At 40.1% G+C, this 26,731-nt stretch overlaps 1 protein-coding gene and 1 pseudogene across 1 annotated transcript in view; one reads left to right on the top strand and one right to left on the bottom strand.

The window, feature by feature from the left end:
* LOC105944874 overlaps positions 1–26,731 on the bottom strand; it is a 115,311-nt gene that overhangs the window by 6,162 nt on the left and 82,418 nt on the right. Inside the window, exons 3-7 of the mRNA XM_045156064.1 lie at positions 25,654–25,743; positions 10,145–10,327; positions 7,510–8,584; positions 7,021–7,158; positions 452–551 (exon numbers count right to left, since the gene is read on the bottom strand). Of these exons, the coding sequence (XP_045011999.1) occupies positions 452–551; positions 7,021–7,158; positions 7,510–8,532 (1,261 nt within the window). The 5' untranslated portion in view covers positions 8,533–8,584; positions 10,145–10,327; positions 25,654–25,743. The remainder of the gene's footprint in view (positions 1–451; positions 552–7,020; positions 7,159–7,509; positions 8,585–10,144; positions 10,328–25,653; positions 25,744–26,731) is intronic.
* LOC105945018 lies at positions 25,396–26,622 on the top strand (annotated as a pseudogene).

Raw genomic sequence — 26,731 nt, 5'->3', positions numbered from 1 at the left:
GTGGATAAAGCCCAACCTTAAGGAGTAGAAACCTTAGCACTCTTATTTCAGGCTCCTTTCTTTCAAAAGAATCAGCACTTTTCCTATTGTCCAAATGCAAAGCACATGACCCATCTTCAAGGCTTGTAATCACTCAAACAATTGCAGCAGAAGCAGCTGCCATCTCTGGCAAGTCCTGAAAACTATTCGCAGGAAGAATCTTGTACCAAACTTTATATTTTTAATATCTTTCTGCTATGCACTTTGCTCAAAACACATCAGTCAATTACTTCTAAATGCAACTTTTCTCAAGTTCTCAAGACATTAGTAGAATGCAGACAGAATGAGCAGAGGCAGCTAAACTTACTCTAGCTCAGTTCTTAGTAAAGCCCTGTCTTTCTCCTCTGGAATTTCATAAACCAAGCCTCCATAGTCAGTACTTCTCTCTGTGTTTTGGTCTTTAAATTGTCACCAGACTTGCCCATTAAGTTCTGCTCATAGAAGTTGTAAAGCTTCTTTAGTTCAGAGTTATAAATGTTTCCATATTCTTCTCTTAAACCAGTGCCAAAAGACTAAAACCCCACATGGTCAGGATTATTGCAGCACCAATCTCACTCCTGGCACCAATTTTCTATAGCCTTCTCATTGCTAGGAAAAAACATGGCCAGAGAAACTTTTGGAATTTTAGCTTACAGTTTCAAGAGGAAATTTCACCATGGCAGAGAAAGTATATTAAGAGTGGAAAACTGGCTCAATTTATCATTTGTCAGTAGGGAGGAAGCAGCAAGAGTGAGTTACCTAGCACTGGTAACAAAACTCCAGCAAGGCTGCATCAGCTGGGGATTAACCATGAGGTTTAATCATGAACACATGAGGCAATGGAGGGGGGGCACTCTACATTAAAACTACCACAAATATACACTAATAATTTTTTAACAAAGCATGTATATCATGATATTTCATTTTGATTATAATTATTTTAGTAATAATAAACCTTTTTCAGGTGGTTATTAGCTATGCAGACCTCATCTTCACTAAAGCAACAATTGTTAGACAAATTTTATCTTTTGTCTGCTCATGAGCAATATGTAGGGATTCTTTATACAACTCTCACACAATTCCTTTGTAAGATATATGTATTACAAATGATGTGGTATTTTCAGTAACTTTGAAAAGAGACTATAAAAATATTTTATTTCCTAATTAATTATGGCTGTCTCCCTTTTGTGGTTTATTGATTTTATGAGTTCTTTCAATAAAATTATTTTTTGTATGTCTATGTGCTGTGTATATATGAGTGTATACATATGTGGGCACGTGTGTGGGTGGGGGGATGCAAGTATACATATGCCTGTGCTTGGAGAGACCAAAGGACAACCCCAAGTGTCATTCCTTGGGAACACTGTCCACATCTTTCTGAGGCATGGTCTATCTCTGGCCTGGAGATCAACCAGTTAGGCTTGACTGCTTAGCCAGCAAGGCCCCCCTCCCCGGGATTCTCTTTTCTCTGCTTCCCCAGTGCTGGGAGTTGATCCATCTATTACATGGATTCTGGGCATGTGAACTCAAGTCTTCATGCTTATGAGGCAAATACTTTACCAATTAAGTCTTTCCCCAACAAAACATTTATTTATTTATTTATTTATTTATTTATTTATTTATTTGAGAAAGGGAAAGAAGCAAACAAAAGGGAGAGAATGGGTATGCTAGGGACTCTAGCCACTGCAAACGAACTCCAAACACATGCACCATCTTGTGCATCTGGCTTATGTGGGTCCTAGAAAATAAAACCTGGGCCCTTAGGCTTTGCAAACAAGTGCTTAGCAACTGCTAAGCCATCTCTCCAACCCAGAACATTTTTTTCCTTTGGTTTTCTTGAGGTAAGGTCTCGCTCTATCCCAGGATGACCTGGAATTCACTATGCAGTCTCAGGTTGGACTTGAACTCACAGTGATACTTCTACTTTGGTCTCCTGAGCGCTGGGATTAAAGGTGTGCACCACTATGTCTGGATAAAACAATTTTTGATTTCATTGATTTTCTATATCATTTGGTTTTTAAGTTCTAATAATTAGCTATGATGAGATTTTTATTGGGAGATAACTTATTAATACATAGTGGAAGACTTTACATATCTTTAAAGTGTAAAATTTTCTTATTAATAAATAGTGTTTTTAAAAATTTAATCATTTTCCTCTCAGTAAAGTTTTATAATTTCAATGCAACTACAAGTATTTTTCCCTTCTGTATAACTTTTGGCTATGTAAAGTGTCTTTATATTGTCAGGGCTTTCTAGAAAATTAGCAGCCTTATGCAGAATATACAATTCATAGTTTATTAACAGGATTAATTTTATCTTAGATAAATTGTTTACTAAAGTTTCTTAGCTTTAGCTGGGCATCATAACTATGGGACAGATATTTGTTTTTAATTTTTTTAAATACTTTTGTTCATTTTTATTTATTTATTTGAGAGTGACAGAGAGAGAAAGATGCAGATAGAGAGAGAAAGAGAGAGAGAGAGTGGGCATGCCAGGGCCTCCAGCCACTCCAAACAAACTCCAGATGTGTGTGCCCCTTGTGCATCTGGCTAACATGGGTCCTGGAGAATTGAGCCTCAAACCAGGGTCCTTGGGCTTCACAGGCAAGCACTTAACCACTAAGCTACTCCAGCCCTGTTTTTTTAATTTTTTGACACATGCTCTCACTATGTTGCCCAGGCAGGTGTCAAATTCCTCAACTAAAGCACCCCTCCTCTCTTGGTCTCCTGAGTGGCTGAGATTCCACACACATGTGTCTGGCAAGATTTTTTAAAATTAAGATATTTTCATATGATGCTAAGACAAGTAAATTTTTAAGCTGTTCAAGGCATTGAAATAGTATATGAATTCTTTTATTCTATATGAAATACTTTGCTTAATTATATTAGTTTTAATATTCTGCCCATTCATTTAAATTAACCAAGTTACATTTGTTTCATTAAATTTTAAATATAAAATAATTTAGGAAATATACCTTAATTTTTTTTACATTTGATGGGATTTTTGTTCTTGTGTACCATATAATTGAAGACAACACTACCATGTAACAAATGAACTTCAAAATCACACAACAGAAATTTGTTTTTCAAAATGGTGTCAGTTGAGAAAGTAAACTATGAATGTGGTGTTAAGAAGCAGACCCTCTCATCTTTCTATGTGTTTCCTGGGTCCTTTCCCTTCAGCTACTAGATGGAACAAAAGGGAGTAAGATTGTGCAGTGAAGCTGCTCTCCACATTTTATTTTGTAGTAGTTCTAGACTCACAGGAAGTTGCAAAATAATACAGATATAATTCCTGCAGCCTTAAACTAGCTTCCTTCATGGTTATTTTACATAATTATAATATCAAACCCAGATACTTGATATTGTATATAACTATGTTTTTATCACATATAGATTCCTATAGTTGCCACCTCAACTCAAAATAGAAAACTATTTTATCACCACAAAGACTTCCGCGGTGTTACCTTTTTTTAATGTGGTTAATTCACTTTCCCTCTCTTCCCCACATCTCCAGTCCCTAACATTCAAAAGCATTTTGTCCAGCTTTAAAATGTCATTTAGGAATCTTATGCAAATGGAATTATACATCGCATGAATTCCTAGGTTGGCTTTTTTCACTAAGTATTAACGATGGTTAATCTTGTCAGCCTGATGGAACTGAGAATCACCATGGAAACAAACAAACTGTGCAGAAGTTTCTACATCACATTAAGTGAGAGTTAAGACTCACCCTAACCATGGTTGCACCTATCCCGTGGGAATCCTGGGCGGTTTGAAAAGGACAACTTGAGCATGGCACCAGCATCCACCACTACGTTTCTTTACTGCGGAAGTAAAGTGAACCTCCAGCCCCTGCCACCGTGATTTCCTTTCATGATGGATTGAACCCTCAAACTGTAAGCTGGAATAAGCCCCTCCTTTATTGTTCTTCCCCCCCTTCAGCAACAAGAAAAGTAACTAATATGGAAGATTCCTTTGAGATCAACTCATGTTGTATATCAATAGTCCACTCTCTTCCTATTGTTGAGAAATTATTACAATGTGGATTTACTACCTTTTATTTGGCAGGTCACATATTAGGCAACATCTAGATTATTTCCAGTCTGAAACTACAAAAAATAAAGTAGCAATTAACCTTCATGCACAGATAAGTATGTGAACATAAATTTTCATTTTCCTGGCCCAAATGAACAAGAGTACAATTATTAGATCAAGTGGTAATTATGCGTTCAACTTAAAAGAAAAAAAAAAAAACAGCTTTGTGTGAGATTTTTGTGAGTCAGACCTGGATATACGTGCTTCACTTTCTACCATCATTTTCCCAGCTAGAAATGACTTAACTGGTCAGACTGAAAGGTGGTATGGAAAATTTATACAATTTACTAAGAAGGAAAGAATATTAATTTTGGTGACTGCAAAACAATACATGTTACCCACACTGTATCCTTTCACTCAGCTTTGCCTCTAATTGGCCAAAATCAATTTTATATTTATATAGCCTGAATAAATATTTGGTTAGAAGAATTGGGAGGAAAGGCAGTAATTTATTGCCAGGTAATTTTTTTCTATCTCTAATGTTAGTCTCTCTTATGTGCCTATGGAACTAGCAAACATTGCTCTAGCTATAATAAAAGAAAAACACTGATATAAATATTGTGATGTTACTGTACTCTTTATCTCTTTAGACAAAGAGCGCAGTATTGATTTTGGTATGTTTTTGAATGCAGCTTTTTGTAGTAAAATGTGTTAATTTACAATGCAGTGGGGATATGAGCATAAATATCACATTGTGCTCCAAAATAAAAGAAATCCATATTTTTTTAAAATCTGAGATTTTATATACACACTTCAATTTTAAACATAAACATCGTCATTGATGTACAGATCTCTAAAAGGCCTGGCATTAGAGATTTAAATACTTTAAAAAGAGACAACATAAAAATTTTTCCATGGGGACTGGAGAGATGTCTCAGCACTTAAGGTGCTTGTCAACAAAGACAAAGGACCCAGGTTTGATTCCCTAGTACCCATGTAAATCCAGAGGTACAAGGTGGTGCATGTGCCTAGAGTTTGTTTGCAGAGGCTAGAGGCCCTGGATAACACATTCTCTCTCAATTACATAAATAAATAATAAATATATTTTTTAAAATTTCCTATTAGCCTCTCAAGATATGCACAATTTAACTATACAGTAGTTTCCCATGAATGGTTTGCAGACCACCAGTAGCAGCAGTCCTTGGGACCCTGTCCAGAACTTAGCTGAAGCCATTCTCATAGTTATGCCTTATGACTCCACTGTGGCCATCTGCCTCATCCTGGAGGTCGTCTTGGATCCCAGAAAGAGTAGGTGGGCTGTAGCGGCTGTATGGCTAAGTGGGAGCATCTCAGAAACCTTGTATGCGTAACCCCCTTCTCCATCACATGCTTCCAGACCAAAATCACCCCCAGTGCCTTTGTGATGCACTACGATTGTTCAAGCTTTCTTGCTCCAGCGATTACCTGGGCATCATCAGAGCACTGCTTTCGTGTCTGTGGTGGCCTTCACCTGCTTCATCGGCATGGCCCTCTCTATGTCCACATCTTCTCCATAGTTTTCAGGATACCCTCTGCTAAAGGCTAGTCTAAGGACTTTTCCACATGCCTGCCCCACCTTTTTTTCTCTTCACTGGCACTCACGCTAATCTAAAGCCAACTTTAGACTTTCCAACTGTTTTAGTCCTTATGTCCCTAGTTTTTACATAGTGCTTCCTCTAACACTCAGCCATGTTATCTATAGTGTAAGGAATCCAGGGAGCTCTTCACAGGAAAAGGAACATTTTTGTCTTGTTGTTAGTGGCTGCCCAATCTTATACACAAGGAACATTTTGAGTCATTAGAATTTCTCCAACATAAAATGGTGAAGAATAGCAATAAAATACTTCCTATAAATATATAACTGTTAACATTATAGAACCACTTCATCTTGTTTCTTTTGTTTTAACTTACTAGCATATGTTAGTCATATGTAATAATGAATTTCATTCTAACATTTTTGTACATATAATGTATTTTGTTCATATTTATTCCTAATAACCATAATTTATTCCCTTTGCTTTTATGACTTCTTTACCTAAGTTACTCAAAACATTTTTGTTCTCTCATGATAAAGGGAACAGTTATAGGGTTGGAGAAATGGCTTAGTGTTGCGCCCGTCCCGCCAGCAGGAAGAATGACAACAACAGGATTCTTCTCAAGCACACTTTATTGGGAGCTCCAAGCTGAAAGAGAGAAGGACCCCAACCCTACGGAGCACCAAGCTTATATACTTGTAATCATGTGGATATGCAGCATCATCTGATTGGCTTAAATCTCATCAGACGACTTTGCATCACCCAATAGGAATAGGTGAGCAACCATATTGAGATAACATCATATGCTTATGCGCAGACGATTAGGATACAAAAGCAGTAAACAAGCTCATATGGCAAAGCCTGACGAAGCCAGCGCGGCTTCCCACAGTTCCCCCTATACTTTTTGTTTTGTATCCTCAGGATACCCGATCCAGGACCAGCCCTCATGATGGCCGGTCCGATCGAGGGTAGAGCCCAAGACCAAGAGCCTGCTTAAGCACCTTCCCGAGTGCAATGGGAAAAACCCCGTCGGGGTGCAAAGGCTGCTCATGCAGGGATGTAAGCCTTCCAAGGTGCAATGACAACAAGGTCACTTGGTGTGCAAAGGCCTTACAGTTGGCAGGGTGGAACTAACCATCTCGCAGCCTCGCCAGCCACACTTATGGAGATGCTCCTTGATCCAAAGCCATAAGCGCCTGAACAATCTTTACGTTATCCTGCTTATGTTGTCGTCTGATTCGACAGATAAGCCAGAGACAGAACACCATACCACACAGAAGGGCTGCTCCGGACATAGCCACCCCCACCCATTCCTTACAGAAGGAAAATGATAACCAAGAGGTAAAATCTCCCAGGGAGACTGGTTCCAGACGAGTTCCATTCAGCTGTACAATCTGGAATAGTAATTTCCGAGATAACTGCTCTCCTTCGAGCGTCCAGTTTCCTGCCAAAAATTCAGCTAGCTTGCGACTCCGATTGAAAGAAGCAGTAAAATTAAATTGCAAGGGAGTAATGCACAAATGTTGATACTGGGAAACACAGCCAAGTTGTATTATTTTATATAGCTCCTCTACTTGATTTTGCACCAGATCTACTCTTTGATTAACTAGATGAATACCAGCAAGAAGGTGCTTATTGATTGCTTCTTGTGTTTCTAGTGCTGCAGAAGTCTTTTCCACGATGTTGTTAACAACTTCCACAGTTTGAGCTTGAGATGTCATGGCAAGAGCAGCAGTAGTTGCTGCTGCAGCTGAAATGACTATGGCGGAAATGATTGCTGCAGTAATACCAAAATCTCTTTTATGACGAATAAGTCCTACTAAAGGAAAGTTATTTGGATCCGCCTCTACTGGAATGGGGACAAAAGTAGGTAATTTTACTATTAAAGCCAGGTTGACGCTGGCATTCCAGCACTCTGCAAGCCAGCACGTGGTGTTCTTGCAATCTATCGAAGAGGTGTTGGTGCTAACATTCGCTGTTAGAAAGAAGAATGGGGCTTGCACACAAATTGAGGCTGGATTAAAGCTACTATTAATCCATTGGTGATTTTTGGTTATATCCTTAATGTAGATTTTATCATTCTTATTGATTCGAACTGCTGAAATATTCCATAATGCATGTTTAGCACCCAATAATCCTGCTAAGGCTGACACATCCGCCATTGCACCTACCTCGTTGGACAGAAGCCATTGATACCAGGGCCATCCAGCGCTATTACTAAGTGTATTATTTCCTTTACTCTTAAATTGGTAGCGCCTTAATGGGGGGGTCATTTGGAATCCCTGCAGGATCTGTTTCTGGATTTTGTCTGGACTCTGACATGGAGTGAAAGTTGGGGGGAAGGCATAATTAGGTTCACACCAGGGGCCACTTTTTATATTACTAGGATTTATCTTAAGATTTGACTGTCTAGAGGGGACGGTCACTTCACTCTGTAACAATAACGTGGTAATGTTAACATTTGTAACATTTCCTCCCTCTCCTGACCCATATTGTTTTCCCTTAGTTATCTGGGTTAAAGCTGCGATTATTATGCTCATATCAACTTTAGACTTTTCCAATGGGTCCTGCCAAGCACTAAGATTTTGTTTCTGTAATACAATACATGGGGGGGCCTGATTCTTATTACCCTGGAAAAAGCACAAAGTGCCATTCAGTTGAAAAGAGGTTTGATTATAAATTTTTGGTGTTTGCATAGGATCCCTGATGCAAGGCATTTCCCCTTGGCAGGATATAGAGAATAAAGTAGGTAAGACACCAGAATAAGAATGAACCGGCATAGGGACAGGCCATGTTCTGGCCACAGCCCAAAATTGCATCTTATTCCCCTTTATCATCATCGGCAGGAGCAGGCTCAGGATCATCAACAGTAGTAAGGAGGGTGTCATTCCTTGTCTTCTCATGACGTACAATTCGAGTCAACTGCTCTGGCACCCAGATAGGATCAGCTTGGCTCTGTGGGAAAACACAAACAGCTCCCCTGGATCTGGCTATAACTGGATCCGGGCCTTTCCAGACATTTTCAAGTACATCCTTCCATTTTGCATCTTCGTAACAAGGAGGGGATTGGGTCATATGGCGGTCAGCTGCTGTTAGACCCACAACATCAATCATCAGAAAATTCAAAGTAAAAAGTACTAGAGATAGTTTATTCTTTGGGGTGTGGCCTTGACCTATTCCCCCTTGTACTTTTTGTTTTTGTAAGCATTCTTTGATAGAACGATGGGCTCATTCAACAATGCCTTGCCCTTGTGGATTGTAAGGAAGGCCAGTGGTATGAGTAACTCCCATAATGTTACAAAACTGGCGAAAACCTTGTGCAGAATATGCAGTTTGATTATTAACCTATTGTCCCTGTCCTAAAAGCATATCTGCATTCCAAACAGGCTGTCCATTAGCAGCATTGGTCCTAGCCTGATGCTGTGCTCCATTATTGTAGATAGATTTCCAGTCTAAATATTGTCCCATATTTAGACATGCTTTGGCAACTCCCATCCAATCTGTTGGCGTCATAGTGGAATGCGTTAAGCGCTCCACCAGTGCCAGAGTGAAAGAGGCACTCACTCCATAAGTTCTAGTGGCCTCAGCAAGATCTTTGATCTGCTTGTATCCTACAGGCTCATGATATCTAGCATTTGTCTGTTGATTCTCAAACACAGGATAGGCACTCATTAATTTACTCCAAGTGCCGGGTCTCACTAGACTACATCGGATGAAGCACACGCCCCGGGTGGAAGTAGGCCATCTTGCTTACACCTCCTGCTCGTAGAGGTATAAGATGGCGGAGGAGCAATGACACCAACTTCTCCGGGTCCATAACGTTCCCGACCGCATTTGGCCACTGCTTCCTCAAGATCCTGTTCTTCCTCTGGGGTTAATTCTTCTCCCTCAGATTCACTAGAACTTTCTATATACAAATTTGCAAGTTCTGTCAAATCTGGATATAGCTTCGGACCTGAAATTGGCCCTCCCTTTTGTGTTTCACTTTTATTCTGTTCTATCTGAAACCTAGGTTCTCTTTTAATTTTAACCTTTTTTTGTTTTCCCCTTTTATTTTCTTCAGACTCTGACATGCTATCTTGATGATGTGCTAATATACGTTGGCCTTCCCTGATCACCTCTTCACAATGTTTGTCCTCCAAACATGATCGCACCAAGCGCCATAAGGGCTGTGTACCTGCGCGCAACTTTCGCGTTTCTGCCTCACGGTCAATGTCTCTGCCTAGCTTATCCCAGCAGGTCAAATTTAATCCCCCAGTCAGCTCAAACCAAGGCGCTATCATATCCACCTCTTCCAAGAACCCCTTAATAGTCTTATCTGATATCTTAAGTTTGTGTTGTTTTAATAATTCCTGTAGTGGCTCCAAAAAGGTGGAGTGGTGATGTCCCATTCTGCGACCTTATATACGGTCTACCTACGTTTGGGGTGATCAGCTGACTTATCTACGTCAGACTTACAGATCAGTTACAAGCCAAAACTTATCATATAGCACATCCTTAAAGAGGGGAACTTACCAGTACCACTGCTCTGTGTGTTGAGTTTTGAATCCTCCCTTGGAAGTATCCTCAGGGGTCCTCTCGACTGGCCGTTTGTTGACAATTCCCGGGTTTCGGCACCACTTGTTGCGCCCGTCCCGCCAGCAGGAAGAACGACAACAACAGGATTCTTCTCAAGCACACTTTATTGGGAGCTCCAAGCTGAAAGAGAGAAGGACCCCAACCCTATGGAGCACCAAGCTTATATACTTGTAATCATGTGGATATGCAGCGTCATCTGATTGGCTTAAATCTCATCGGACGACTTTGCATCACCCAATAGGAGTAGGTGAGCAACCATATTAAGATAACGTCATATGCTCATGCACAGATGATTAGGATACAAAAGCAGTAAACAAGCTGACGTGGCAAAGCCTGACAAAGCCAGCGCAGCTTCCCACAGCTTAGCAGTTAAGGCACTTGCTGGCGATGCTTAAGGACCCAGGTTCGATTTTCTAGTACCTACATAAGCCAGTTGCACAAAGTGGCACATGCATCTGGAGTTTGTTTGGAGTGGATGGAGGCCCTGGCACACCCATTTTATCTATCTGCCTTTTCTTCTCTCTCTCTCTCAAATAAACAAAATAGTTTTCTTTTTTTAAAAAAAGATGAACATGGTTGGAAAGATGGCTTAGCAGTAAAGACACCTGCCTGCAATACCAAAGGACCCAGGTTAGATTTCCCCAGGATCCATGTAAGCCAAATGCACAAGGTGGCTTATGTGTATGGAGTTTGTTTGCAGTGGCTAGAGGCCCTGGAATACCTATTCTTCCTCTCTCTGTCTCTCGCTCCCTCCCTTTTTCTCTCTCTCATTCAAATAAATACAAACAAAATATTTTTTAAAATGATGAATAGTTATAAGCTAGTAATCTAGAACCAGTGCTTCCTAATACTCCCATTATATGTACACACTAGCAAAAGCTTGGCTATACCAAGAATCATAACACAAGTTTTTGGCACCTGGGATGGGGAATATTACAACAAGAAAAGTAAATAGTGGGACCATTTTACTACAATTCCACTCACCAAACAAATCAAAATGGTCATTTCTACCATTTAATTTCAAATGTCCATTTCAATTTTTCTCTCTATAGGATTTTACATAAAAGTACAAATTTGAATGCTATTACTATGTACAACTTCACAGCTTAGCTATAATAATTCTATTGAATAAACAATGCTCTACTTGATTTGTATTGAAATTACTTAAGACTTAAAAAATTTTGAAGCCAGGCATGGTGGTGCACACCTTTAATCCAAGCAGTTGGGAGGCAGAGTAGGAGAATTGCCATGAGTTCGAGGCCACCCTGAGAATACAGTTAATGAAGAACTAGAGTGAGACCCTACCTTGAAAACCAAACAAAAATAATTTGAATCATTTTCATTTTTTAACTGTATTTTGAAAAATGATACCCTTTTATTCACTTCACAAAAGAAGTTATTAAGCCTGGCATGGTGGCACACACCTTTAGTCCCAGCACTCGGGAGGCAGAGGTAGGAGGAACTCTTGTGAGTTCAAGGCTACCCGGAGACTACATAGTGAATTCCAGGTCAGCCTGGGCTAGAGTAAGACCCTACCTCAAAAAAAAAAAAAAGTTATTGAATGAAATTGTACAAAATGTTGAAATATCTTCTTAATTTGATTATTATTTTTCAAAAATATGGAATAATTGGATGTGTTAATTTGTAGCATATGACATGACTTGGTATTCTTTCTCACATGATTTTATTATTTCATGTAACAATGATCATCTTAGGTTCCAACTATTTGAACAGCATAAATACCTTAAGGTATACATAGCATAAGAAATTATGGAGTTTTACTATTGTGACAATTTTTTAACCTTTCCTAACCATTTATAATGTATAACTGGTCATCATATTTAATTTTCCATTTAAATTTATGTTTATTTTTCTTTTTATTTGTGAAAAGTGGTATGAATATAATAATGGTTTTATAGTGATAAAACAATTTTCTCAGTCCCTCTTTATTACATTGTTAATTTACAACTTTATTTAAAAATGTACAAATCGGGCTGGAGAGATGGCTTAGCGGTTAAGCGCTTGCCTGTGAAGCCTAAGGACCCCGGTTCGAGGCTCGGTTCCCCAGGTCCCACCTTAGCCAGATGCACAAGGGGGCGCACGCATCTGGAGTTCGTTTGCAGAGGCCGGAAGCCCTGGCACGCCCATTCTTTCTCTCTCCCTCTACCTGTCTTTCTCTCTGTCTGTCGCTCTCAAATAAATAAAATAAAAAATGAACCAAAAAAAAAAAATTTAAAAATGTACAAATCACCTCCACTACTCTCCTTTGTATCACGTCCTCCCTCTCTGACCACTAGATACCCTCTTCTTTCCAATTATACTCTTTATTTTGTTGCAGGTTTGTTTTTTTTTTTTTGCCCTCTTTCATCATCCATGATGATAAGCTGATGGACCTAATATTATGCAGGTCTTGTGCAGGTAATGACAGCCACTGAGGTCGTAAATGCAAAAACTACTTTGTCTCTGCTAGACAGTGTTCCAAATCACTTCTCCCCTTTCCTTTGGTTCTTACATTCTGTCCTCCTCCTCTTCCACAGTGGTCCCTGAGCCTTGAGAGATGTGCTAGAAATGTCGCAATGAGTACTGAACCCTCAACTGTCACTTCTTTTAGCATTTTGATGAGGTGTGAGTCTCTGTCATCACTGCCATCTGCCACTTCTCTAAAGGAGTAAGATCACCACTACTATATGGGCATAAAACAAAATATTTAGAGGGCAATTTGGTGAACATACTATGTCCATTTGAAAAATGAACAGTAGTAGTTTCCCTCTTAGGGCTTATAACCTTCCCAACCTTAGGCTTTTGGCTAGGTTTTCAGTATCAGGTATGAATTTTTCTCTTACAGTGAGCCTCAAATTATCAGAGAGCAGTTGGCTATGCCATAACCTGCATGTGACTATTGCACTAGAGGACACATCTTGCCTGACTGGCCAGTTGTGTAGCTTGCAGGATCTACTGCTGGTTAAGACTGTTGATGACTGCTCTGCCACAGCTGGCTACAGGACACTTTTCAGCACTATGACACCATCAGGGAGGAGGCGTCCGGCTCAGCTCTAACTTAATTTGTCAGGGTCCTATAACCAATGCACGTGACGGTTTCAGGAATAGGGTCTTACCATCTAGTTCTTGTGGGAAACCAAGAAAGAGCCTTATTGTAATGGGGGCCTCCTTGATCAACAACTCACTGGGAGTTATACCATCCCTAATACTAAGGTTTTTCTGTATCCACTTATGGCTTCTGGACACAGCATTAGCCACCCCTACAGTATACTTTTGCCTAAACTCTTTTTTATGATAAAATTTAAAATTGACAAAATAGTTTGTCTCCACATGGCTTACTCATCATATCTTCAGTTTTGATTAACCCTCCTCCCATCCCTTCCTCACCTCCAGCCCGCTCCCCTGGCCTTACTTAAGCCATCCTCTCACCGGCATGCACCCCTATCCTGTCCAGTCCCCTCAGTCCTCTCCTGTCTTACTTCCCCATGGCTCCTTTCTAGCTCTCGGGACTCTTCTACTGACTCTTTCTCCAACTTACATACAAATCTTAAAAAAAATTGAAGCTAGGATTCACATGTGAGAGAGAACACATAGCATTCGACTTCCTGAGCCTAGTATAATCTTTTCAAATCCATCCATTTTCCAGAAAATTTTATTTTTCCCTTATAACTGGATGAAATTCCATTGTGTATATGTGCCACATCTTCATTATCCATTCTGCAGTTGATGGCCATGTAGACTAATTCCATTTCCCAGCTATCATTAATAGAACAGCCATAAACATGAATGAGTAAATATCTCTACAGTATGAAGTGTAGAGTCACTGGGGTATATTCCCAAGGGTAGGCTAGCTGGGTCATATGGTAGATCTTTTTTTTTTTTTTTTTTTTTTTGGTTTTCCGAGGTAGGGTCTCACTCTAGCCCAGGCTGACCGGGAATTCACTATGGAGTCTCAGGGTGGCCTCAAACTCATGGTGATCCTCCTACCTCTGCCTCCGAGTGTTGGATTAAAGGCATGCGCCATCACGCCCGGCTGGTAGATCTATTTTTAACTGTCTTAGAAACTTCCACAGTTTTCTATAATGGATGTACCAGTTTACATTCCCACCAACAATGGAGAAGGGTTCCTCTTTCCCCACACCCTCAATAGCATAATTTGAATCCTTGTTGATAACAATTCTGACAGGAGTGAGATGGAATCTCAGAGTAGTTTTAATTTGCATTTTCTTGATGACTAAGGATGTTGAACATTGTTTTAAATATTTATTGGCCATTTGTATTTCTTCTTTTAATAACTCTCTAATAGTTCTACGTATAGCCCATTTTATAGGGTTTTTGATTTCTTATTATTTAATTTTTTGAGTTCTTTGTATATTCTAGATGTATAGCTGGAAAAATTTTTCTCCAATTCTAGAGGTTGCCTCTTTGTTTGACAGTGTCCTTTGCTGTATTAAAACCTTTTAATTTCATGAGGTCTCATGAGATGGTTTTTTGCTTTATTTCCTGAGCAAGTAGAGTTCTACTTAGAAAGTCTTTGCCTATGCCTATATGTTGAAGTATTTCTCCTACTTTTTTTCTCTGGAAGTTTCAGGCCTGACATTAAGTTCTTAGATTCATTTGAAGTTGGTATTTGTCTATTCTGAGAGATAAAGATCTAGATTCATCAGTCTACATGGAGATACTAAGTTTTTGCAGAACTATTTGTTGAAAATGCTATCTTTTCCTTTTTTGAAAGAGAGAGAGAGATACAGAAATAGGCAGGTAGAGAGAGAAAGAATGAGCACACTAGGACCTCCAGCCACTGCAAACGAACTCCAGATGTGTGTGCCCCCTTGTGCATCGGGCTTATGTGGGTCCTGGGGAGTTGAACCTGGGTCCTTTGGCTTTGCAGGCAAGCAAGCACCTTACTGCTAAGCCATCTCTCCAGCCCCCAAAATGCTATCTTTTCAACAATGCATGTTTTTGACCTCTTTGTCAAAAGTTAGATGACGACAGTTACATGGACTTATACCTGGATATTCTATCTATTTTATTGATCTATGTGTTTGTTTTTGTGTTGGTGCTATGTTGTTTTTATTACTTTAGTTACAGCTTAAGCTATTTATAACAATTGTCTAGTATAGATTAATAACAAAAATAAGTAAAAATAAATAAAAGTATAAATAAATAAATCTGTATATAAATATGTATGTTTTTTATAAAGATATGTCAAAATATAATTTATTCATTTAAGGTATTCAGCTTTTTATTCTGATACATGAATTTATGTATATTCATATGTGTATATAGGTATGTATTTGCTGTGAATAAGATTCTAAGCCTTAATCATTCTGGGCTTAATGGCTTCAGAGGAAAAAAACAGGTAACTTTGAAGTTTTCTGAATGTTCTTCTTTTTACAATAGAAATTACTGAGGTGTCTGTGTACAAAGCACCAGTTAACTATACGCAAAAGTCATTTCTGTTTTAAAAAGAAGAAAATGTCTTTTCCCTTAGGAGGTTTAAATTCTGAGAAACTTTGTTTCATTATTTAAGTGACTTGCCCCAACAGGCCTCTTCTAAGAATAATTGCTAAAGCCATGAGGCAAAACTAAGAGAGAGACACTATGTCTATCTAACAAGGCTAATGCCTCTGGGACAACTTGGAAATGGTGTGTCTATGTCCTGATGAATCATCTGTCTCTACAGAGAAAAGAGTTCTAAGGTACCTACACAATTACGTATTTACAGACCTCATTAAAACCTTATAAATCTTTAATAATGCGATTATCTGTGAGCTTTCTAATGAGCCCCTAAGTGACCTACCAGTAGAGCAAAAACTTTTTTAGAGAGATAATTTCCAGGAGATTATTTATATTTGCATGACAAATTCAAAACTATGGTTCTACCTAGCTTCTGTTTGCTTTGTGTACAACAGATAGACTATTCGCAGGAGAGGTCTTAAGTGAATACAGGATGTTGGTAATGATTAACAGCTGTTACAGTATCTAGTCTTAGATTATTCTGGTGACCTTCACTTTACATTGGGACAAATAATTTTAACTCCAAATTATTAAATAGTGTGTTTTTGTTTAAATAGGCTAAAATAATCTAGTGAACTATAACTATTAGACTTAATCCTTTATTCTTTTTAAATATTCTTTAAAACAATAAACTCTGCTTCTAATTTTTCAATGTTAAGTAGTATAAGTGCTAGCTAAATACATAGGTTTAGAATGAGATTTTGTCAGTTTGCATAATGAATCATGGATTATTAGGTATGAAGCCTAGGGAAAGAATTATTAACTAGGTAACAATTCTAGAACTCAATATTTTATCAGCAAAAATGATAACAACAGTAACTTTTTTATAGACTGCTATGAAGGCTAAATGAGTTGATAATACTAATCATATTAAATACAATCACAAATAATAAACATTCAAGAAGTGGCTTTCATTATTTATCCACTATAATGACTATGTGTTATTTTCTACAGTTATTTCAAAATTATTTTATTTTTCATTTTATAGAAAGAAAAATCAAATTATAGAAACATGACAAACATTGAGCTAACATTTAGAATTATTTAGGAGTATTCAAATTCAAGTCTCCCTACTGCAGGTCTCCCTCTGATAGTTTCCAATATCGCAATACTTTCACACCTATTTATTGACAATTTTTATAAATGTACAAAATGCAATGGTAAAATCAATGATAAATTCAAAAATGAGTGAGCAGAACACAAGAGAAATGTAGGACACCCTGAGAAGACCAAATGTAAAATTACTTACAAAAAAGAAATGGGGGGCTGGGGAGATGGCTTAGTGGTTAAGCGCTTGCCTGTGAAGCCTAAGGACCCCGGTTTTAGGCTCGATTCCCCAGGACCCATGTTAGCCAGATGCACAAGGGGGCACACGTGTCTGGAGTTTGTTTGTAGTGGCTAGATGCCCTAGCACACCCATTTTCTCTCTCTCTTTCTCTCCCTTTCTCTCTCTCTGTCTGTCCCTCTCAAATAAACAAGTAAAAATAAACAAAAAAAAATTTTTTTTAAAGGAAAGGGGCTGGAGAAATGGCTTAGCGATTAAGGTTCTTGCCTGCAAAGCCTAAGGACTCATGTTCAACTCTTCAGGAACAAAAACAGACACATAGATCAATGAATAGAAGATCCATACATAAGTTCATGTAACTACAGCCACCTTATTTTTGACAGAGGCTAAATACACACATTGGGTCGAAGACAGCATTTCCAATTAAGTAGTGCTAGATAAACTGGATGTCCACATGTGGAAGAATTCATTCAGGTTCTTACCTCTCACAGTGCATAAAAATAACTTCAAATGGTTCAAAGACCTCAATGAAAGACCTGAAACCCTGGAATGAATAATGGAAAAAGTATGCAGAACACCAAGATATAGGCTTAGGAAGGATTTTCAGAAAAAGAGTTCAACAGCTCATAGAATAAGACAATCAACAAATGGGATCTCATGAGGCTGAGAGGCTATTATACGGCTAACAAAACTGTCAACTGAGACCTATATAATGGGAGAAAATGTTTGCCATATGTACATCTGACAGAGGTTTAATATCTAGAATATACAAAGAACTCAAAAAACTAAGCAATAAAAAGCAATCAACCCACTCAAAAAAATGGGGCAGGGAAAGGAAAAAATACAAACAGCCAATAACCATTTAAAAAGATGTTCAATGTATTTAGCCATCAGGGAAATGAAAATTAAAACTACTTTAAGATTCCATCTCACTGTGTTCAGAATGATTATCATCAAAAATCAAATGACAAACAACACAGAGAAAAATCAACGCCTACCAAATCAGAGATCCAGAGACCCAGAGGCCCCCAACACCTCATCACTGAAGCAGACCAAAAATGAACCCAACATGGCTCAGGGAAATTTTGCAGAAGAGGGGCCAGAAAGAATGTCAGAGCCACATGTTGGGTCCTGATATGCAGACATTTATCCTTACCCATAACTGTGGGCTAACTCCAGAATACATGACCCATATACCTCAAGGGGAGGGAGTAGGTCATGGGTGAGCCTAATAATGGTACTAAATTGACTGTATTCAATGAGTACAAAACTAATCAATAAAAATAAATAAATAAATAAAATAAAATGACAACAAATGCCGGCCATAGTGTTGGGAAAGAGGGTGTTTTACTTATTGTTTGTGGGAATGTAAGCTGGTATAGCCATTATGGAAATCAGTATGGATGTTTCTCAAAAAAATAAAAATAGATCTACCATGTGACCTGAACATATACCCTAAAGACGCTGCATTTTACTCTAGAGATACTTGCTCAGCCATGTTGGTTGCTGCTGTACTCACAATAGTGAGGAAATGGCATCAACTTAGATGACCAGCAACTTATGAATAGATTATAAAAAAGTACATATGCACCATAGAGTTTTCTTCTATAGTAAAGGAAAATAAAATCATGAAATTTATAGGAAAACAGATGGATCTGGAAAAATATACTAAGTGAGGGAACTCTGGCTCAGAAACACAGACATAACTTGTCCTCACTCATATGTGGATGCTAGTTTGAATATTTAGATTTATTTATAAACTGATAAACTGGAGTAAGAAGCCAGGTGCTGGAATAAGGCTTGGAGGGAAGTGAAGTATGGAGGGATTAGAAGAGAGTATAGTGGACAGGCAGGTGGAGGGACAGAATACAGGGGAGTGGAAAAGTCTAAATGTGAACAGGGGAAAGGTAGGGAGGGGAAAAAGGGAAATGGGACACACATATACAAGACTAAAGATGTTATGAATAAGTCACCCACTTCTTTGTTAGTTTAAGTAAAATATTTTTAAATACACCGAGAGTGAGTGCATGTTTGGGTAGAAGTACCCAGCTAGAATGGAGAAAGTTTTACTCTGAAGCCATAAGTTGTTGCAGGTAAATCACAGTACCAGGGATTGGTCACCACCAAAAACCCAATTAGTCAGGAAGGTCCATTAAGCCACCAAAACAATGAAGGCTATTGTCAATGTTCTTGGTTATCCACCAGAGCTAGGAGGTAAGACCTTATTACTAAAGACATCACATGCTGTGGTCACAGGACACTGAGAAATCAAGTTAGAACTGAGATTTAAACCACCCCACTGCTAGCTAGCTGCCATACTGCTGGAAAGTGTTACGTAGGTTACAAGAGGAGAAAAATCATCAACAAACAGTGCATGCTGAAAGCTACACAATCAACCAGCCACACCAGATGTGTCCATGAGTGCAAGGATGGCACATAAGTTATAGGGAAAACCAACTGCTCTCATCTTGGATTTGAGGCCCTTTTGTGGGAGGAAATTCATGCCTGTTACTCAATACTAAGTCAAAAGCCTATGGCTTGGAAGCACATATGCTCTAGAGGGAAACTACCACTGTTCTTTGGCTAAATGGATATGCTAAGCCCATCAAACTGGATTCTAAATGTATATATTCATGTCCATTGACTCATGCTCTTCTCACATTTGTTGAAAGATGTTTCCTTTTAAAGATGGCAGCAAGTGCTATTGGCAAAACAAGCAAGGGTGCTGTTTTCCTGGTGAACCTGGTACCAGCACAGGGGTGAAGGAGATCGATCCAGAGAACAATCAACTCCTATCAAATCAGACATCCAGAGACACAGAGGCTCCTAACACCTCATCACTGAAGCAAACCCAAATGAACCCAATATGGCTCACAGAAATTTTGCTGAAGAGGGGCCGGAAAGAATGTCAGAGCCACACGTTGGGTCATGATATGCAGAGACATTTCTCCTACCCATAGCTGTAGGCTAACTCCACAATGCATGACCCATATACCTCAACAAGGAGGGGCCAGAGGGAGGAGGGAGGACATGGAGGAGGCCAACTTGACTGTATTCACTGGATACAAAACTAATTAATTTAAAAAAGAAAACATTTGTTAAAAAAAATAAAGATGGCAGCAAATACTAAGAAGACTCATCAAAGTTAAGAGAAGACAAAAGCCAGTTTAGCACTGCTGGCATTATCTCTATCATACCTTCTAGAGGCCATAGAACATTGCAGGAGAAGTTGTTGAGTGCTCAGCACTAAATGAGACATCTCTATCATTCCCTCTAAGGCTCAGTGAACATTGCAGAAAGGAGGCAGAAAGAATGTAAGATCCACATGATGGGAAGGTATATTTAGGAGCACTGTTCTCTGTACATGAAATGATTGGTGCATTCATGACATCACAATGGCTGTCATTACCTCCATAAGACCCACAAAGTTCTGAGCCCATCAACATTTTGACATAGAGGATGAAGGAGGAAAAAAGGAATGAGACACCAAATAGAAAAAGGATTACTTGGAGAGAGGTGGTTGTTCAGTGGAATGAGGTAAAGGTAGGTCACAAGAGGGTAATGAGGGGCTGGGGAGATGGCTCAGCAGTTAAAGGCACTTGCTTGCAAAAGAGAATACTGAGACCAGAATATGATCGATGTACAGTATGTTCAATTATTAAAGTTTTTAATAAAAATGGTTTTAAAAGTATATTTTGGCTTCTTCCTTTCGTATTTCTATCTCTTTTATTTCCTCCTCTTGTTTTATTCCTTTAGCTAAGAATGCCATTACTATATTGAATAAGAGTGGAGAAAGTAAACACTTTTGTTGTGTTCCTGTCTTAGTGGAAATGCTTTGAAGTTTTCCTTATTTTGTAAGATGTTGGCTATAGTTTTGTAGTGTATAGCCTTTGTTACATAGATAAATGTTCCTTCTATTCCTAGTGTCTTCATGGCTTTTATAATGAAGGGATGATGAATATTGTCAAATGTCTTTTCTGCATTTATTAAAATGAACATGTATTTTTGTCCCTGAGTCCATTTATGTGATGTACTACATTTACTGATCTTCATATGTTGGACCATATTTGTATCCCTGAAACTAAACAAACTTCATGATGACTGGGTTTTTATTTGTTTTTGAATTTGGGATACAAGTGTTTTCTTGAGAAAGTTTGTGTCTATGTTCACCAGGGAGCTTGGTCTATAGTTTTCCTTATTCTGTTGTTTATCTGGTTTGGTGGTCACAGGAATACTGGATTTGTATAAGAAATAAAGAGATTAATGGTATCCCTTTTCTATCTCATGGAAAATTTTGGGACACATTGGAGTTAGTTTTTCTTTGAAGGTCAGGTTGAATTCAGCAGTGAATCTATCTGACCCTAGACTTTTCTAGCTTGGAAGATTTTGTTTTACTTCTTCAGTTTTGGTGCCTGCTTTATATCTGTCTTTTAAGTTTTCATCACATTCTGATTCTGTTTTCATAAGTCATATAAATGTAGAAATTCATCAATTTCTTTTAGATTTTATGATTAAGTGAAGCATAAGTATGTCCTACTGATACTCTAGAATTCAATGATACCTATTATAATATCTCCATTTTCATCTTTAAATTTAGTTTCTCTTTGTCTTTTGTTTAGTCTGGCTAATGTTTGTTGATCTTGTTTACCACAGAAATGGAAAAACAACCTTGAAATTTATATAGAAGCACAAAAGACTTTAGAAGGTATATTATAGAGTAACAGTAACAAAAGACAGCACAGTATTGGCAAAACACATACACACACACACACACACACACACACACACACACACACCAATGGCATAGCATAAAACCCCAGATAAACCCATGCAGATATAAATGATTTTTAAAATGGATGTCAAAAATAAACATTTGAGATATTCTCATCAACAAATAATGCTTAGAAAATTAAATACCCACCTGTATAAGAATAATATTAGATCTATGTCTTTCATCCTGCCCACTAAAAAATCAGCTCCAAATGGAACAAACTCCTTTATGGAAGACTCAAACTCTGGAACTTTTTTATGAAAAACTAGAGAAAACTCTTCAAAATTTCCTCAGTAGGCTTCTAGTGACTCAGGAAACAAAGTCACTAACTAGCATATGGTACCTCATGAAATTAAAGCTTTTGTACAGCAAAGGAAGTTTAAGTGGGTAAGGATTAGAAGCTATAAGCATTCTATGTATATGCCATCAAAATGATGACTGCTACCTATATTATTGGTATTTACATTTAAATAAGTTAGATAACATAAAAAAGTCAAATGTTTAGCTTCTCTTGGGAGTTCTGAACAATGTTAAAGTTCCTACCACATATACCTGTGTACAAACCAAGAAAAGTTTTATGTTCTTCTCCACCTCCCCCTGCCCCAGTCAAGCTGGACTCAAGTGCATCCCTGTGGACTGAGCAAAGAAGGTAGGCAGGCAGAGCAGAGCCAGAAAAGCAGAGCTGAGCTGAACAGAGAGAAGCAGGGCAAAGTTTGCAACAGGAAGAAGACTGCAGCCTTTATAGGCAAGGGGAAGACCTGATTGTTTGTAGAGAAGGACGCCAGATCCTAGAGCCAGCCCATTTGGACTGTCTATCCAAGTAGCGTACTAGCCTTTGGACAGCAGCAGGAGCTGTAGATAGGCCTCAGTCAGATGAGTTCCATTTCCCCTTCATTTCCCTCATATATTCCTAAATGAAAATGTAAGGGTTCATAATTTATCCTCAGTTTTGTTCTTTGGTTAAAAAACAGGCACGAGCTCAGGGTTTGGAGTTCAAGGACTTTCCTGAACTGAGCTCCCAAAACCCAGTTACAAGGCTGTGCAAGTAAGTGCCTTTAACCACTAAGTCATTTTTCCAGCCCTCAGAGTATTTTCTTGCTTACTCAGGAGACAGAAGAGTCCTTTAAGGCTTTGAGATACAAAAATTCAGGGAGTTCTGCTCTGGGTAGCCAAAAAGTTTGACTACACAATCTTTTTTTTAAATTTTTTTTTTTTTTATTTGCAAGCAGAGAGAGAGAGAGAGAAGAGAGACAGAGAGCGAATGGGCATGCAAAGGCCTATAGCCACTGCAAACGAACTCCAGATGCATGTGCCCCTTTGACTACACAATCGTTTTGAAGACGCTTTCCCACTGGAGAGTCAGTGAAGCTAGGAGAAGTGCTGTAGGAACGCTCTGGAAAGATGACTCCAAAGCCAGAATGACTGAAAGTAGAGGAGCTATTACCAGAGGCCAAGAAGTTTGAGGCAGCCCTCCAAAGAAGCTTTTGGCCCCAAGCCTAGATTTTTATTTCCATTTTATAGTCTTCATAGCCCAGGCGAGGAGTAAGTGAATAAACAAGATGCAGCAATTTGCATATCAATCATTTCTATAGTCAGGCCCCCCCTAACAATGAACTCCATTTTACTTTGTTTTAGCCTAAACTGTCTTTCCTTCTTATCATCCCTTTGGACCCTTTCTGGACAGTTCCTTCTTTGGGATTTTTCCATCTGCTGACAAAGGTACGTTTTAGCTCCCCAGCAATTAACTCACAGTAACTCAGTGAATCAGTTCAACTTTTAGCTTCTTTTCTACCACACCAGGGCCCCTTCTCAAGTGTTTGCTGCCCAGATGACAGATCTGTCTTAAAGGACCCTTTTGCAAGGTTCCACTTGTGCACTTCCATAGTTTTCCTCTTGTCTTTTACTTAAAGCTCTGCAGAAAGGAGTTCTTTCCCTTCCTTGATGTCAAGGCTTGTCTTTGTTATTTCCTTAACAAATCTAAACTTCAGCATTTATGGATCTTACCTGGTCTTTTACAGATTCTCTCCCACACACCTCGTTTGGTTTCAGACTCTAGAGACACAATGCCTCTGGCTCATTATCTGTCCAGATGGGTTTAACTGGTTCTTTTTCTGGTTTTGCAAACCCTAAAGAAGCTAACACTGGTGTCATTTTGGTGTCATGTGAAAGATGAATAACCACGTTATGGATGGAGAAATGGTCTAGCTATTAAGGTGCTTGCCTGGGAAGCCTATGGACTCATGTTTGACTCTACAGGTCCCACTTAAGCCAGACGCATAAGGTGATGCAAGCACTCAAGGTCCGCACATGCGCACAAAATGGCACCCGTGTCTGGAGCTCGAGTGGAGTGGCTGGTGACTCTGGCATACCAATTCTCTCTCTCTCTCGTTCTCACTCTCATTCTCTCTGATAAAAATAATAATAAATAATAATTCCTCCTACATATTTTTCAGGCTGACTTTTTATACACTTTAACCAGATAGCAGGTTAAATGCAAAGTTAAAATGAAAATCCAGTAGCTTTCTAACACAATAAACAAGAAATAGACCTGAAAAATTATAAAATATAAAAAGAGATCTACCCTTCTCACTGTGCTTAATTTTGGAAAATAGTTACTTTTCATCAACTATTATGTTACCACATAATAGGTTGCTAATATTCTAAATGAATTATTTTAAAATTGCTTCAATTTTTTTTTTTTTTTTTTTTGGTTTTTCGAGGTAGGGTCTCACTCTGGTTCAGGCTGACCTGGAATTAACTCTGTCATCTCAGGGTGACCTTGAACTCATGGCAATCCTCCTACCTCTGCCTCCCGAGTGCTGGGATTAAAGGCGTGCGCCACCACGCCCGGCTCTAAAATTGCTTCAATTTATAATATGCTTGGGGTCTGCCCTAATTCATGAGTATACAGAGATCCTGAAACGCTGGAATGACTCGGGGAAACGTGATAACGAGCGCTAAGTGCAGGAGGACAGAGGTCAGGGACAAAGTCCCAAATGCCCAGGGGATGAAGACAGCCAAGTTGGAGATGTCCCTGAGTTTCACTTTTCGATCAACAAACTTTTGTCAAGTAGGTCGTTTGCCTGGACATTGATGAAGCAACCCTTGGCTTGTTCTCAATCAGCGTCTCGCTGGCCCAGATTATAAAATCCACCAGCCCCCACCCACTCTCCACCCGCCCCCACCCCCAGTCCCCAGGATGCGGCAGAGACAGGGCGCTCGCTCCTCCCGCTCCTCGCGGCCGCCCTGCCCTGCCCAAGCAAGACCCGGGTGGGCGAGTGCGGGGACCTGGCAGGGAAACGGGGGTCTGCGGGGCCCCGGCGGCGAGGACTGAGCCCCTGGCCACCCGCGTCGCGCTGCTCGCCGCGGGGACGCGCACCGGCTCCCTCGCTGTCGACGTGCGGTGGCCTCGGGCGGTCCGGGCACGCGTGACTGCCGGCTTCGGGGACCTCGCGCAGGGACTGCGAGGACCAGAAGCGGGTCTGCAGCGTCGCCGCACAGATGATTCCAGCCAACTTGCAGAAACATCGAGAGCAAGGGCGGAGATCATGAACCGTCCACGCCCCCTAAGTCACCCCGGGTCGCCAGGTCCGAGGTTCCGCAGGTGGACGGATGGACTGGACCGGACTGGTCACGGGCACGCGGCAGTCTCTCACCATCCAGAGGATGACCGGCTGCTACGTTGGGCCTGATGGGCGCCTCCTCCACCCATCCCGTCAGTTCTATGACGGCCACAATTACCTCTCCCTAAACGAGGACCTGTCCGCCAGGACAGCGATGGACACAGCAGCTCAGATAGATCACCCTGCGAGAGCGGGAGGAAGCTGCTCTAACTGTTCTGGAGGTTCGCGGGAGTCACTTCGCACTTACCTGTAGGAAGCGCAAGAGAAGCTGCAGCGGTCAGGCACAAGGAGCCGCAGAACTTTCTTCTGTTTGCCTTCCGAATGGGGCTCGCGTTACCTGAGGAGAGAGGACACTGGGATTAGCTCTCGGTAGTTTCTGATCCAACATCAAAGAGTGACTCTCGAGGGTAGGAGAAAAGGTCCCCAGGTTCTTTTCAATCTGTGCACCGTGAGCCATGACCTCGCTCAGGCCGAGGTTCTCTCCCCACACCCAGTGTCTCCGGAGGTCTGATTTATGCTGTCTCTCAGCCCCCAACCATTCAGAAAGTCATAAAGTTCCCTTTTTCCTCGTGGGAGACCTGGAGTTACCTATCCCGTGCTGGCCCACTCTTTCCCCAAAAATAAATGATCCCAGATTCCTGAGTCTAGCCCACTGTGGAGTTTTCACCTGTCCCCCACTCTAGCTCTCTCTAATCCTAGGATGATCTTCAGCACTGCTGCAGTAAAAATTCCTTAACTTCTCACCTCTTGCCCTTAGATCCCCCAAAGACTCGTGTGACCCATCACCCCAGACCTGAAGGTCTGAGGTTGCTGGTCCCTGGATTTCTACCCTGCTGAGATGACCCTTACTTGACCAGGACTGCAGGAGATAGAAACTTCCGGAAGCAGGCAGTTATGGTGATGCCTTCTGGGGAGGAGCAGAGATACACGTGCCTTGTGCAGCATGAGGGGCTGCCTGAGCCCCTCACCTTGAGATGGGGTGAGGAGGGGTGTAGGCGCAAAGCCTCTTTTCAGGGAAAGCAGAAGACCATCCTGAGCAGGGCCAGGGCTGCGCTGTGGGGGTCAAGGCCCTGTATTTCTGCTTCCCTTTTCAGAGCCAACTCAGCCTACCATCCTCATCTTGGCGGTCACTACTGGCTTGGTTCTTTTGGAAACTGTGGTCAGTGCTGCTGTCACGTGGAGAAGAGGAGCTCAGATGGGCAAAAGAGCAGTCTGAATTTCCCATTTGTGGACAGAAAATTCCAAATAAAAGTTTTCTCTGCCTCTGTGATGGGAAGGGTGTTTGGCTTACAATCCCAAAAGACACAAGTTTGAATGCTATAATT

This window comes from Jaculus jaculus, chromosome 8, assembly GCF_020740685.1.
Source record: "Jaculus jaculus isolate mJacJac1 chromosome 8, mJacJac1.mat.Y.cur, whole genome shotgun sequence".
Classification (NCBI taxonomy): domain Eukaryota; kingdom Metazoa; phylum Chordata; class Mammalia; order Rodentia; family Dipodidae; genus Jaculus; species Jaculus jaculus.
The sequence above is the reverse complement of the archived record's forward strand: the minus strand, read 5'-3'. Positions and strand labels throughout refer to the sequence as shown.